The sequence below is a fragment of the Trichoderma camerunense genome, assembly GCF_050948025.1.
Source record: "Trichoderma camerunense strain CBS 138272 chromosome Unknown V8C40scaffold_22, whole genome shotgun sequence".
Taxonomy (NCBI): domain Eukaryota; kingdom Fungi; phylum Ascomycota; class Sordariomycetes; order Hypocreales; family Hypocreaceae; genus Trichoderma; species Trichoderma camerunense.
The window spans coordinates 308,942-322,480 of NW_028145348.1; the positions used below are offsets into that span (position 1 = coordinate 308,942).

At 45.1% G+C, this 13,539-nt stretch overlaps 4 protein-coding genes across 4 annotated transcripts; 3 read left to right on the forward strand and 1 right to left on the reverse strand.

Annotated features, from left to right (window-relative positions):
• Positions 1–2,196: 2,196 nt before the first annotated feature.
• On the forward strand, positions 2,197–3,742 carry V8C40DRAFT_270285 (carbohydrate-binding module family 1 protein; the record flags this gene model as incomplete). The annotated part of the gene is made up of 3 exons (XM_083220172.1): positions 2,197–2,972; positions 3,040–3,659; positions 3,723–3,742. The coding sequence occupies 3 exons, from the start codon at positions 2,197–2,199 to the stop codon at positions 3,740–3,742; spliced, it is 1,416 nt and encodes a 471-aa protein (XP_083068470.1).
• Positions 3,743–4,848: 1,106 nt separating this feature from the next.
• On the forward strand, positions 4,849–5,866 carry V8C40DRAFT_270286 (uncharacterized protein; the record flags this gene model as incomplete). Its single annotated transcript, XM_083220173.1, has 5 exons — positions 4,849–4,941; positions 5,002–5,307; positions 5,443–5,571; positions 5,626–5,707; positions 5,760–5,866. The coding sequence occupies 5 exons, from the start codon at positions 4,849–4,851 to the stop codon at positions 5,864–5,866; spliced, it is 717 nt and encodes a 238-aa protein (XP_083068471.1).
• A 268-nt stretch (positions 5,867–6,134) lies between these two features.
• On the reverse strand, positions 6,135–7,035 carry V8C40DRAFT_283312 (type 1 glutamine amidotransferase domain-containing protein; the record flags this gene model as incomplete). The annotated part of the gene is made up of 3 exons (XM_083221924.1): positions 6,888–7,035; positions 6,210–6,822; positions 6,135–6,151 (listed from the first exon to the last, which is right to left on the reverse strand). Exons 1-3 carry the CDS (start codon positions 6,960–6,962, stop codon positions 6,135–6,137), a joined length of 705 nt encoding a protein of 234 aa, XP_083068472.1. The 5' UTR covers positions 6,963–7,035.
• A 2,184-nt stretch (positions 7,036–9,219) lies between these two features.
• On the forward strand, positions 9,220–10,881 carry V8C40DRAFT_270288 (ankyrin repeat domain-containing protein; the record flags this gene model as incomplete). The annotated part of the gene is made up of 1 exon (XM_083220174.1): positions 9,220–10,881. The coding sequence occupies one exon, from the start codon at positions 9,220–9,222 to the stop codon at positions 10,879–10,881; it is 1,662 nt and encodes a 553-aa protein (XP_083068473.1).
• Positions 10,882–13,539: the final 2,658 nt, after the last annotated feature.

A 13,539-nucleotide genomic window follows, 5' to 3' on the forward strand; every position in this document is an offset into this window, starting at 1 on the left:
CACAACGACAATAGTATCAGGAAGCAAAATATTGCTTGGAACAATTGACTATTTTTAACAGTATATCCAGGCTTTGGCAATTTTTGCTACATTAGAATAAAATCTATTTTTCTAGGTGCTCCCTGTAACCAGTTGGGTATGGTATGGCAAGGATGCGCATTGGCTGAGTGACCAATCTGGAGATGAGTGGTTACTAGCATTAATGTCATCACGCGAATTCTACCATAAGACCTTCAAGGAGGAGTATCAGGGTTACTTCACTCATTAGATAACCTAAGATAACGTAAAGGAGGAGAAACTTTGCCCTACTTCGCAATTCTTCATGAGAATGTAGCAGGCGAACGGTCGCGATACACAAGGCAAAGTCCCCATGCTGTCTTCCGCACGCATTCTAAAGTCAACAAATATTTAATATGGATAAGAAAGTTTTCTTCAAGTTTGAAGACGCTGTAGAGAAGATCTCGAGGGAGCTGCTTGATGAAGTATCTTATGAGGAACTGCTGGTTCGGATGATGGTTACGACGGACAAGCATCGCGAAGCAGTAGACATGCAAGTGAATGTGGACGAACACTATCGCAAGACTTATTTTTGACATTCTTACCAGTAAATCGCAAAATTGTAGAAGCTCGCGAATACTTTTCACCACTTGCGTCCGCATAGGAAGGTATAATCCCTTCAACTCAAGGTCGTCAAGGTCCTTCCGGATGCAATCAGAAAGTAGCACCGTTGCCCAATGTAGTAAAATGCCTATAATGGTCCACATTGATGATGCACATGGTGAAGACAGATATCCCCCATGGAGGTTGCCTCATCTTTATTTCATCTGGCATCTCGTTCTCTAAGAAGGTGGATCTCATTAGATCTTTGTGCGATAGGCCGATCAATGGCCAAGTCAACGACAGCTAATTGACACAGGCTGTTATATATGTTTTCGTCCTTTTTATCGTTCGTTACTGTTATTCTGTCCTATATACTTGTTCCTAAACGTTTTAAGATTACATGATTATATGGTTTATGGTAGGTGAGGCTATACGTGTCATTTTGGATCCTGCCCGGATCCTTCGTGGTGACTCAAGTTAGAACGACTGTATATATTCGGATAGATGCACTGTCTCAATATGGTTTAGATATAAATGTATGATCGGAGAATCCGATTGCATAGATTGGACTGGCTAAGTACATGTAGGTTGGATCGATCGGACCGGCTGGGTTGATCGGGCCGGTCAGCCACGACGTTGAATGGCCCATCTGAGCCAACTGTCTGTCATAGCCAAAGGAGCATCCGGTGGACAAAACATCTATATAGTCCCATGCGACTGTATTGTTGTAGTTACAGTTGACTGTGCTTGGTTGATCAATAGGTTTGATGGGATTTGTTGCGCTTGGATCTCTTGTTTCGGGTTGCAGCGTGATGGTGCTACCATGATAATATGCGGTAGGCATTATGAAGGATGGTGTTCGGTGTAAAAGACCTTGGCTAATATTTGTTTCAATATAAGAAACTCCTTACTTGGCAACTGCATGTAGAATCTAGCCAATCAGCCTAAATCATCTTATATAATAAGCCTAGCAAAAATGTATGAGCCCCTTGTCGTTTCTTTTTTCTTTTTGCCTTTCCTTTTACCCGTCAGTCGATTATCGCCAATATGAGTTTTGCCGAAATTGCTAAAGGTAACATAGGTTACAACACATGTAAGCAAAAGGCCTAAGTCAATCTAAATGGCTCTTGGCGATAGATGGAAGAATTGTAGGCCCCTCTTAAATTTCTTTATCTTCATAGTGCTAGCTTGCAGAAATGTACTACGGTAGCATTCAGATGCCATTTCGATCCAAGTCTTCTGTATAGCCTTTTTATCAAACTAGTTGTTACAGTTTAATGACCCAAGCATATTGTTTGTATATAACCTCTATACAACGGTAGCATTAGGACTACAGAAAACGGCAAAACTGCCAAGATACCTTCGACCCAACCTATAGGGTCTTGGGGGTTATTACCACTTCTCATAGCCTAACAGCATGAAGACACTAGGAATTAGCAGCTTTTGGATTAGAACAGATGCAACGTGGTTTGTCGTTCAGGATCGCCGGTGCTGTGTAGAAAACATCTTAAAAGGGACCGCAGTTCCGTATCATTGTCGTGGAATCATTCCTATCAGGTCTTGCCAAAATCTCTCTTCTTGGCCCATAGTTTCAAAATGGCTCTCTCCGGTCCCTTCCCGCTAGCTACGGCTGTCCTTGTTGCATGTATTGCCCAGATTGTTGCTGGTCAGCAACCTGGAACCAGCACTCCCGAGGTCCATCCCAAGTTAACGACCTACAAGTGCACAACGTCTGGGGGATGTGTGGCTCAAGATACCTCCGTCGTCCTTGACTGGAACTACCGCTGGATGCACGACAAGAACTTCAACTCGTGCACCGTCAATGGCGGAGTAAATACCACTCTTTGCCCTGATGAAGCGACTTGTGGTGCCAACTGCTTCATCGAGGGCGTCGACTACGCTGCCTCTGGTGTCACGGTCTCGGGTAGCTCTCTCACCATGAACCAGTACATGCCCAGCAGTTCTGGCGGATATAGCAGCGTATCTCCACGACTCTATCTTTTGGGATCTGATGGAGACTATGAGTTGCTTCAGTTGAACGGCCAAGAGCTGAGCTTCGATGTCGACCTCTCAACTCTGCCATGTGGAGAGAACGGTGCCCTTTACCTCTCTGAAATGGCCGCAAATGGTGGTGCCAACCAGTACAACACAGCTGGCGCCAACTATGGAAGCGGTTATTGCGATGCCCAGTGCCCCGTCCAGACCTGGAAGAATGGTACCCTCAACACTAACCATTCAGGCTACTGCTGCAACGAGATGGATATCCTTGAAGCCAACTCAAGAGCCAATGCATTCACTCCTCACTCTTGCACGGCCACCGCTTGCGATGCTAGCGGTTGCGGTTTCAACCCCTACGCAAACGGATTCCAACGGTGAGTTTATTCTTTCCCTAATGACGTTGGCAAACCCTAGTAAAGCTGACATCAATGCTTCGCCTAGCTACTGGGGCCCTGGGTTCACACTTGATACCTCCAAGGTCTTCACCATCATTACACAGTTCAACACGGACAATGGCTTGCCTTCCGGCAACCTTGTGAGCATTACGCGCAAGTATAGACAGAATGGCGTTGACGTCCCGAGTGCTCAATCTGGCGGTGACACTATTTCATCTTGCCCGTCCGCTTCAGCCTACGGTGGTCTCACAACCATGGGCAAGGCTCTGGCAAACGGCATGGTATTGGTATTCAGCATCTGGAACGATAACGGCGGAAACATGAACTGGCTGGACAGCGGCAATGCCGGTCCCTGCAGCAGCACGGAGGGTAACCCCTCCACCATTGTTGCCAACAACCCGGGCACTCATGTCATCTTCTCCAACATCCGATGGGGAGATATTGGTTCGACTACTGGCTCAACCGGCGGTAACCCTCCTCCCAGCACATCTAGAACCTCCACCACGCCTCCTCCCAGCACGACCCTGAGAACCTCTACTTCAAGCAGGACGACTACCTCGAGTGCTGCAGGCTGCACTCAAACCCATTGGGGCCAGTGTGGTGGTAACGGATATACCGGCTGCAAGATTTGCACAGCAGGCACAACTTGCCAGTATAGCAACGATTGTGAGTACTTCCATTACCATTTCGCTGCAAAGCATGTTTCAAATTCTAACCACAGGAATATAGACTACTCGCAATGCCTATAGAGCCGATTTGGTCGTATAGAACGCTGCCTTCAGTTACCAATGTGCGCTCCGATACAGTGAACATCTGTGTTAGCGTGGTTATGTAAATAATCTTGAGAGAATTTTTTCTCGAACATAAAATTAGACACTTGAATGTCAAATAACAAAAGACTTTGAACTACCTACAAGAAAGAAAAGCCCTGCAGTATTCCCATCTCTCGCTTCATAAGTCACATATGCTCGTATAGCAAAACTACCTTTATTGGACAAATTACGACCTAGAGAAGCAGAAGTATGATATCATTGAATAGAACTTTTACTTCAGTTCTAGTGATCCGGTGGGATTTATAAATATACGTCAATGTATAGCAGCTGGTGGTTAACTGTAATATGGACATGCTACAACTCGCTCTATAACCAACCTCACGCTAAAAGCGCGGCTCCAACGGGCTGCGTGTTAACTCAAAATACATATATACATGTATCATGCTACTCAGGTAGTAACAGAAAGGTAAAAGGCGCTATATATGAGATTTTAGCAAGCTGTGTTATACAAAGTGCAGACGCATTAAACTACCTATACTATTGACATTTATTGGTTTTTAGCCAGCCACTCTCTTCCAACCCAAGCAAATCAATTGCTCAGACGGGCCATTAGTGTGCCAAGATGCCCCTACAATTGCCCATGCAAGCGGAACCGAGGCCGTTCCAGTGGGACGTGATGGAGTAAGCTATTGGCTCAGCCCTGAATTTGTCCAGCTAATGAGGGCGCTATTAACACAATAACTCAAGCGGCTGTAAATAGGTACATGTAATCGCTTCCATTCTTGCAGATCTCAGATGCCATATTATCCTTGCTTACTATAGGTCAGTCTAATGGCTGGGTACTCAGCTTGCCACAAGGACTCAGCTCAATTACTGCAGCCAGTTATAATACATTATTGACAACCAATATTGCAATGCACTTACAAATATATTGTCGTTACTATTCATATCAAATATTCGCATATATAAGTCACTCATTTATCTATCCTTATTCAACCGTTTAAACTCGAAGCTTTTGCAGCTTTAATATTGTTAGTCCCTTTTAAACCTCTTTTCCTTTTACTCCCCCGAAACTGTACAGCATGGCTCTGCCCCCTTCAGCTCCACTATACGTCAATGTCTTTGGAAAGACTGGTGAGATCGGTGACTTCGTTCGAAACTTTGACTTCAGCAAGGTACATCAACGCCAGATAGATCAATCTACCATATAAACTTCCGCTTACCTCACTTCTCAGATAAATCCTACTGGATCAAACTCTAATGAATTTCTTCACATTGATCTAGCTCCATCATTTGGGAAACTAAACAAGGAGTCGCTTCGGGAATTGGATGACCACCTGAAAATTATGATCGCCGGGAACTTGAAATCTCTAGGAAATCAGCCCGATAAGAGCTGGGATGCTGTTTTGGGCAATATGATGCACAATCCGTTGCTTGATCCTCGTGATGGAGGCCCAGGGGTCTTCCGGGCCGATAAGTTTAAGGGGAGTGTTAATGGTTTCAAATTCGACGGTTCACCTGACGCCAGCATTGTGAGAGAGGTACGCACTCGTGTTAATAAGATGCCATTATGCTCAATCTAATGTTATCAGTAGGTTCAAGCGTGGTTTTAAAATCTCATCTCAGATGATGATGTCCTTAATAGCACCAGGATTGATGTCGAAGTATTAGCAAAGATTGTTGCTCAGATCGGTGCTATCCTTGATAACTTCGAGAACTTCTTTGCTAAAAGCGAGTATCATGAACAAGCATTAATTGACATTCGTGTGCTCCGATTTCCCGACGTTGATCAGCCGTATTTCAAGGTCAGTCCGAATTTCTACCTAGCTAACGTTAGACTAATTTATATGCTGGTATAGATCTATCGCATTAAGCTGGCTGCTTGGTCCGATTCCTCCCGTAACCTGATACACCAGGAAGATACGAGTGGTATTACCGGAGGTAGGTTTACAAATTATGTTATATAATATACACGTACTGATTGGATATCTAGAATTTAATAGCAGGGTCTTCCGACCTCATGCATATGTTATCCAGCAGTTGAACTCTGCGACTTTCCAGAAGGCTGTTGCTACTGCTGATTCTCTCTTTGATGAATAGACATTGGAGATAATTATTGCGTGTATAGATCATATATTGCCTGTCAACCTCTCTAAGTACATGAGATATCCGTAATCATTCTGCTCTAAATTATCGCTCCTAATCGCCATCTTTGACCAGAACGGCCCTTGCCGGAAGCATCATGTCGTTAGTTACTGCAATGGTACTGCTAATACCCTACAAAACAATCGCCAGATTACCTCGCCACTCTCTTTTCAGCTGCTGTTCAGAACCCAAGGATGATGTTAGGAGTATATAGATCTACCCCTTAGGCAGAGTCAAGACCTATGGAAGTCATATGGTTAGCCTATTCACGGAAAACGTCAACAGTTGCCAAACATACCAAGTGCCTTAGCAATCGCAGCGCCAACACCCAGAGCAGAGTTGGGGTTCTGGCCAGTGATGATGCGACCATCAACGACAACGTGCTCCTTCCAAAGGTCGTCTGCCTTGACATATTTGCCACCCACGCGCTTGATCTCGTCCTCCAAAAGAGCAGGCATGAACTCAGTCAGCTTGATGGCATCTTCTTCTGCGTTGCTGAAGCCAGTAGCGGTGCGGCCACTAAGGAGCGGCTTTCCGTCGACAACGGCATTCACGAAAACGATGGGGCCATGGCAGACGGCCGCAACAACTTTGCCAGCATTGTAGAAGTCCTCAATCAGCTTGATGGACTCCTTGTCGTTAACAAGGTCGAACATGGGGCCGTGGCCACCAGGGTAGAAAATGGCATCAAACTCAGATGCCTTTCCCTGAAGATCCTTGAGGGCTACGGTTTTCTCCCAAAGATGCTTCTTGGTTTCGTAGAACTTGACTGAAGCATCGTCCTTGAAGTTCTTCACTGAGACTTCGTCAATGGGAGCCAGGCCACCAGCAGGGGAAGCCACGACGATTTCAGCCCTGGGGTTTGCCTCGTCCGGACCAATCAAGTGGAAGTAGGGTCGGGCAAACTCAGGCTGAGATTTTATGATTGTAAGTGGCTATTTCCAAAACTCAAAGGGACGAGGCCTAGGGAACTAACCAAGTACCACCCAGTGGGTGCGCCATTGTTCATCTTAGCAGCGCTAGTGAGAACGAAGAGAATTCTGGGAGACATGTTGAAAGATTTTTAGGAGTGATTTCTAGAAGTGATTTCTGGAAGTGATTTAATGCTTTTGGTTTACTGGAAGATTGATGAGAATGATGGAGGATATGTATTTCAATTGATGCATGGTTTCCGCTGGTCTTTATACTTGACAAGCAGCATTAGGGAAAGTCTTTCCACAAGATAACATGGGTGCATTGACATCACGGAACCAGCTGTTTGAAGCCATCACAACTCGCCAACAACGATTTGCTCAATAAGCACAACCTGCTAAATGGAATCTTTCAAAACATGATTCCATACATCTCAGGTTGTATCGTTGTTGTTTTTGTCTGCTTTCTAAGCCTATGGTGGGCCAGAATTCAAAGGGCGGAACTTGCCGCACCGGGTGACGGGACTTTGTATGCGGAACTCCGTCCTAAACATTCCGACCAGGTGTAGGAAGCGGAAAATCCGTCCGCGTTCTACTGCTGCTACTTTTAACTCTCCATTATTAATTTTTGTCAATTATCGAGTATTAGCCTCAAATATCCTAGTTTCTACTTTGGTTGTTATGCCATGTTACTTCGTGGGGATAATGTCGGGTATTCGCTCTTAAGGGATGGTCAACTGGTTTTTGTCGCTGTTGTTGAGTGTGATTGACAAGAACATTGAAGCTTGCGCCATACGTCTATGCCTATTTCCGATTCCAATTAACGAAAGATGGCTCGTACATCGCACCCTTTTTGGATTGCTATTACGATGCATCATGAGCCTTCGCATCCACATCCATAGGTGGCCTAAATAAACAACTAAGATGGAATTTGGCTTAATAAACTGATTGCTATAGTCTAGACAGCCAGTGGTTAGCACACCTTCTTTTCTACTCCTACGCACTTGTAAGGATAACTGTTAATCATACGGTCTATATGTGCATGTCCAAGGTAACCACCGGTCAAGGCCTGGGAACATTATTAGATCAATTTCAGGATAAGCAGCACATTAAGTCTTTCTAAGTTTTAAATTTGGCGATAACTCGAGAAATTTGCTAACGAGGTAAGTCTTTGACTGTATATGCATAAAATTTCGGGACCAAAAATCGAGCAGTTAACCGCAAATGCAAGACAACGATAGATAAATCTGCCTTCACATCACACCATCATTACCCGCAATCTGAATCATATTCACGGCAGACATTATCAGATGAGGAAGGGCAGCCAATACGGTGGATTGATCTCCCTAGAATATTCGCGATATCGAGAAAGAGAGAGACTACAGGTAAGCAACTTCCTCCAACTTTGTGAAGTTCGGAGCTCCATGGAGCATTTAATAGAACAAATAATAAACTTTATGACCAGCACTTCTCAGATTCGAATGATCCACGACGCCGGATGGAGCGTACCCGAGCAAATAATCGATCTACGAATTCACGACCGTTACTATTTCGATGTCAGAAAACCGTTGTGTCGGAAAACAGATCCAATATCAAGGTACGATCGAGGAGATATGATGGTTACCACTCTTCAGGCTAGAAAAAGTCAACTTTTCGATGAAAAGGACCACCCTACCAGCAATCCGGACGGACTCGACGAGGATGAGAAAGAAGAACAAGAAGAAGAAATAGCCACGTATACCTATTGATCAACCACCACCCGACAATTTGAGGGCCTTAGAGGTAAACACATCTTGCAAATTGGGCGCGCAACGAATCTCGTAACGTGTCGTCTTCTTGTCTTGTCTTAGGAAAGGTGTACGTGTACAATATCTGATGGCGTACGTAATGGTACATTTCTGTTCCTTGTTTAAAGAGAGCCTATCTGGCGGATACAATATTTTTGCCACCTGGCATCAAAGAATTAATACCAATGCACTGGTTTTGTTTGTTTCGTTGCGTGAGGTTAGGTCATCTGACTTATCAGACAAAACAGTGCCCCTGAGAGCTCTCTGTCCGCTTTGTCTGGTAGGAGATACCAGAGCCAATGAACATACTTTTCTGGCCTCGCAATAAAACTTTGACTCACTTTAGTTCAGGCTTCATTCGCCCTTTGGCTCGTATCCCTCAATCGGTGGCAAAGCTCTTTGTGAGGCTCGTTAGACAAAGAATCAAGTTTCACACACAGAACTATTAGTACCAAGCACCCAAATACCGATATATAAAAACACCATCTCGCTCTCTCTACTACACGACGACAGTTCTTCTTCTTTCCGCTCTTTTTATTTACAACATCAGGATCACGTCGAAGCAGCGACAGAAACTATTTTAATAAACCTCCCAAATATAAACGCCAACATGTCTAGAGATTCGAGTGATAACCCTCGTCATTGGGACGAGCAATTGTTGACGGCAATACGCCACGAATTCTCATATGCTTTTAACCAACTCATCTCAAAAGAAGTCGACGTCAACAAGCCATATGATGGCTTTCCCCTCCTAATGCATGCTATAAATTTCGGAAACCTAGAAGATGTTAGCATTTTGCTAGATAAAGGGGCAGATATAAATTGGAAAGATGCCAATGGCAATTCCGCTTTGCTTAAGGCCGCAACTAAGAAAAGTTTCAGGATGGTCGAGTTTCTGCTAGAAAAAGGAGCAAATGCCGATATAAGTGGACCGGACGGGCAGAGTTTAATACATCTATGCCTTGAGTCTCCTCAGGCCCTGGAGAAGGCATTGGAGCGCATCCCCAACCCAGATCTGAAGGATGATTTTGGGTACACTCCGATATTTCGCGCGGCTGCGTCATTTCAGACTCTGGCCATTGAGCTACTTGCGAAATTCGGCGCAGATGTTAATTTTAACGCGGTTGGGGGGATACCACTTACACACGCTGTGCGTCATAGTGAGGGACGCCTGGATGCTGTGTATTGTCTTCTCGCCGCGGGAGCTGATGTTAACCACAAAGACGGCAACAATTCAACAGCTCTGCACTATGCTGAGACGGCTGCAATGATAGGTCTTCTCGTCAAAGGGGGGGCTGAAGTCAATGTGAAAGACAATTTTGGGAACACTGCTCTTCATTATTTGGCCCAGCAAAAGTCGCCCGATCCCTATGCTGTTGAAAGACTGATTGAACATGGGGCAGACATAGATGCCAAGAACAATCGAGAAGATACACCGCTTATGTGGTTTGTAAGGGGAAACAGCCCTGAACGCCTACGCATAGTCGACTATTTGCTTTTGGGGGGTGCCGATGCGAGCCTCATGAACAACTCATTGGAATCGGTACTCTACTACGCATGTCGTGAAGGAAGTATACAGATGGTGAGTCGGCTCCACGCTGCTGGAGCACGGGCAGACTTTCAGCCTAGCTTCAGCCAACTTGAATCTTACCAGACCCCCCTGCATGCTGCCTGCATCAGTGAGTCTAGCGAGCAAGAGGTGCTTGAAGTGATTTGGCACCTCTTGGAAGTTGTAAGAGTGGACGTGAACCAAGTTTTTGGACTAAACGAAACTGCCATTCATTATGCCTGCCGGCGGAAGAGCTCAAGTGCTTTGAAGCTGCTCACCGACCAAGGCAGATACGACGCAAAACTTGAAGCGCCCGATGGGGAGGGCCGCCGGCCGATTCATCTGGCCGCGGGCTGGCGGTCCGACTGCTTTCAACACTTGATCAGCCTCGGGTGCGACGTTCATGTCACTGACGACATGGGCCGCAACGCCCTTCACTGGGCGGCAGTAAGTAACAATGTCGACGCAGTCCGTCGAATTCTCGACATGCCAAATTTTGCGATCGACAAACGTGATGTTAATGGGTGGACGGCGCTATGCTTGGCAGCCTTTGAAAGACCTTTATTTGGCGAAAGACCTTTATATACCGGCAACACTCAGGCAGAAACTGTTGCGCTTCTCCTTGATAAGGGAGCTGACAAGTCTGTACAAGTTCTAAGTCCTGAAGGTAAGATCTGGACTCCACTTACCATTGCCGAGATTTACAACGCTGTGGATGAGTGAGAAGGCTTCTCACCCCAAGTTCTAACGAGGGCAAGTCGGACTCTGTTCAGGAATAGGAGTGTTATACGGGATTGTGTAATAAAAATTGTGCTCAATGTAACTTTTTGTAAGAACGTTTCGGACATGTTTCAATTCCCTAACAGAAAGGAATGCAATTTGGTTGACTTATGGTACAAGGTATTCTGGCCAACATTGCGAGGATTTTAGCCTTGGTTTCAAATACTTCCGTCATAGAAAAGCAATTTATGTAACAGATCATGAATTCGATAGCAAATGGTCGTCTTCAGGTGACAGCAGCACTCGCTCAGAATACGATTCTTAAAATTGGGTCTCTATATGGTAGCGTGTATAAAGACACAGTGAAGTCTGGGTGGAATTGCTGGATTTTCTTATGTATACTTTAGGCATTGAAGTCTTTTTTGGAGTTTTCATATTCACATCGGAAATGTTAACTCTCAATATCCTATAATCGTCCCCTTTCTCCTCTAAATCCTCCAGAAACGGTGTTACCGACAGTAGGAAAGAAAATCCCATCTGTAGTCATCATTAGTCACTGCCATCCAAATTCGAGTACTATACGCTATCGAGGAAGTCGATCTCACAGCTCCTGTTAGGATATTCGTCAAAGAATAAATATGTAAGGTAGACATGGTGTGTTAACTCATCTGCAGCGACTCCAACCGCTCTTCCATTAAACCGACCACATACAAACCACGACAGGAAGTTGCAGCTGGAGATGCAGAGATGAAACCACCAGAGCTGCATCTTCGATCCTTTTTGTTCCTTTTCCATCAATCTTTGTCATTTCCTTCTCAACGGTCTAGATATTTGCCCATGCCTTTTGTTATTTTTCTGGTCAGCATCTTCACTGCCGCTTGGATGAGTCGATGGCCCTGCATACTGTCGCAACCAAAGGCCATCTTGACGCATTCGCAGTGCCAAGTGAAGGACAGAAAAACCGAGACCGAGAAAGATTCGAATACACACGCGTAAAATTATACGCCTGTTCTTTGAGTACTTATCCGCTACTATACTTATAGCTATATTTTCCTAATAACTACTACTATATCTATATTTCTCTAGTATCTACTACCATACTTATATAGCAAAATGCCGGTGCTGGCTGAATAGGCACCCCCCTACAAAAGCACCACTTGATGAGTTGATTGGGTTGTTATATTGCTGAATGTGCATATGCACTTAATCATTTTGCGGTCTCGCTTTTTCTGACCTCCGCTTGAGCCTATTCAACGAGTAACAATCCGTCTCAGAGCGATTCTCCAGTACACTGGCTCCAAGGCCGTCATCAGATCCTGCAAGGATCTTCGTCGCGTTTGGAGGGGATCTTCATCATTGGCGGCTTCCCAGCAGATCCCTAGGATCATCCCCCAGAGTTCCAATGAAGATAATGTAATGCAGAAGCACTACACCTAGCTGTGGAACTGCTCTCCAAGTGAAGAGTGTCATCCTTTTGAGGGATAATATAAGCCGACTAGCGACATTCGCGAGAGCTAAGAAAGAGAGAGAGCAAGTCTGTTTCAGGGTTTTCAACTGGCTTTTCAAGAGCCAGAGTCACATGGACGTCTCGGAATTACCTGTGACCGGACGATGCCTCTGCTTCTGAGTTACAAGGCCAAATCCCCGCTCCGAATCCAGAAGTATGTTTCCTACATGATGTCACGTATGAGCTTTGTTGCTGACTACACGTACAGACACGCAAAGCAGATAGCTGTGGGGAAAGTTTCGTCTTCAGCAGCCTTCATGTGGGTTGGAAGAAAGGGGCGTCACACTGAGGGTTTGGTGCTTTGTTGCTTTTCTTTTTCAGTCTGCCCTTAGATCTATAGATTATGTATGTACATGTATGTAGCAATTACAACCCTATGTTTTCACTCATCTAGCTCAACCTGCCATATGTCTCCGACTCGGAACTGATCGATGAACATGACAAGGCAATCTGATTCAGCTATCTACCAGCAGCAGAAGACTTGATTGCAATGTTCATCATGGATACGATACAACGATGAGCTATTCTATGTCTCAGAGGAGCTCTCAAGCGCCATATCCCAAAGGGATCTTTTGATGCGTTTGGAGCGATTCATCATTGACGAGTTTTGCGTCATCCTTTTGTAAAGGCACTCTCAGTGGAGAGCGCCCAATGCCGAGGCATTGCACTTCCAGAGCTTCTTGACAAGACCAGTGGTGAGCACAGTAGGGGGTCCGTCCTCTTTATATACCTCAGGTACGTGTTGAATTCAGAATAAGTTTTTGAATTTCCAGTAAAGGGCCGATATGCACGAAAGTGAAAGTGGCGCCTCTTGAAGCCATAGCTAGGCAATGTTCCCGTAGCGCAGTCGCAAAGGTTATTTTTCTACTCAATAAAACTCAAGAGCCCTGTGATATCCTAAAATTCTACATCCTAATACGGCGTGCTCCGTACATGTGCCATCCTCATAGAAATCCCAGATATACGTCCAAGGTTTCGAATATGAGAGGCTTGGATGGAGTTCATGCGAAGGTACCCTGGAATAAGTACACCGGTTCTTATCGCTTATCAATAAGTTCCCAAAATGGCAAAAGATGGGTCTAGCAACCACCTAGCGCCAAGCTCTTCTCGATGTCACTGCTCGCTGTTGTTGTGCTATTCCTTCAAACCCTCAC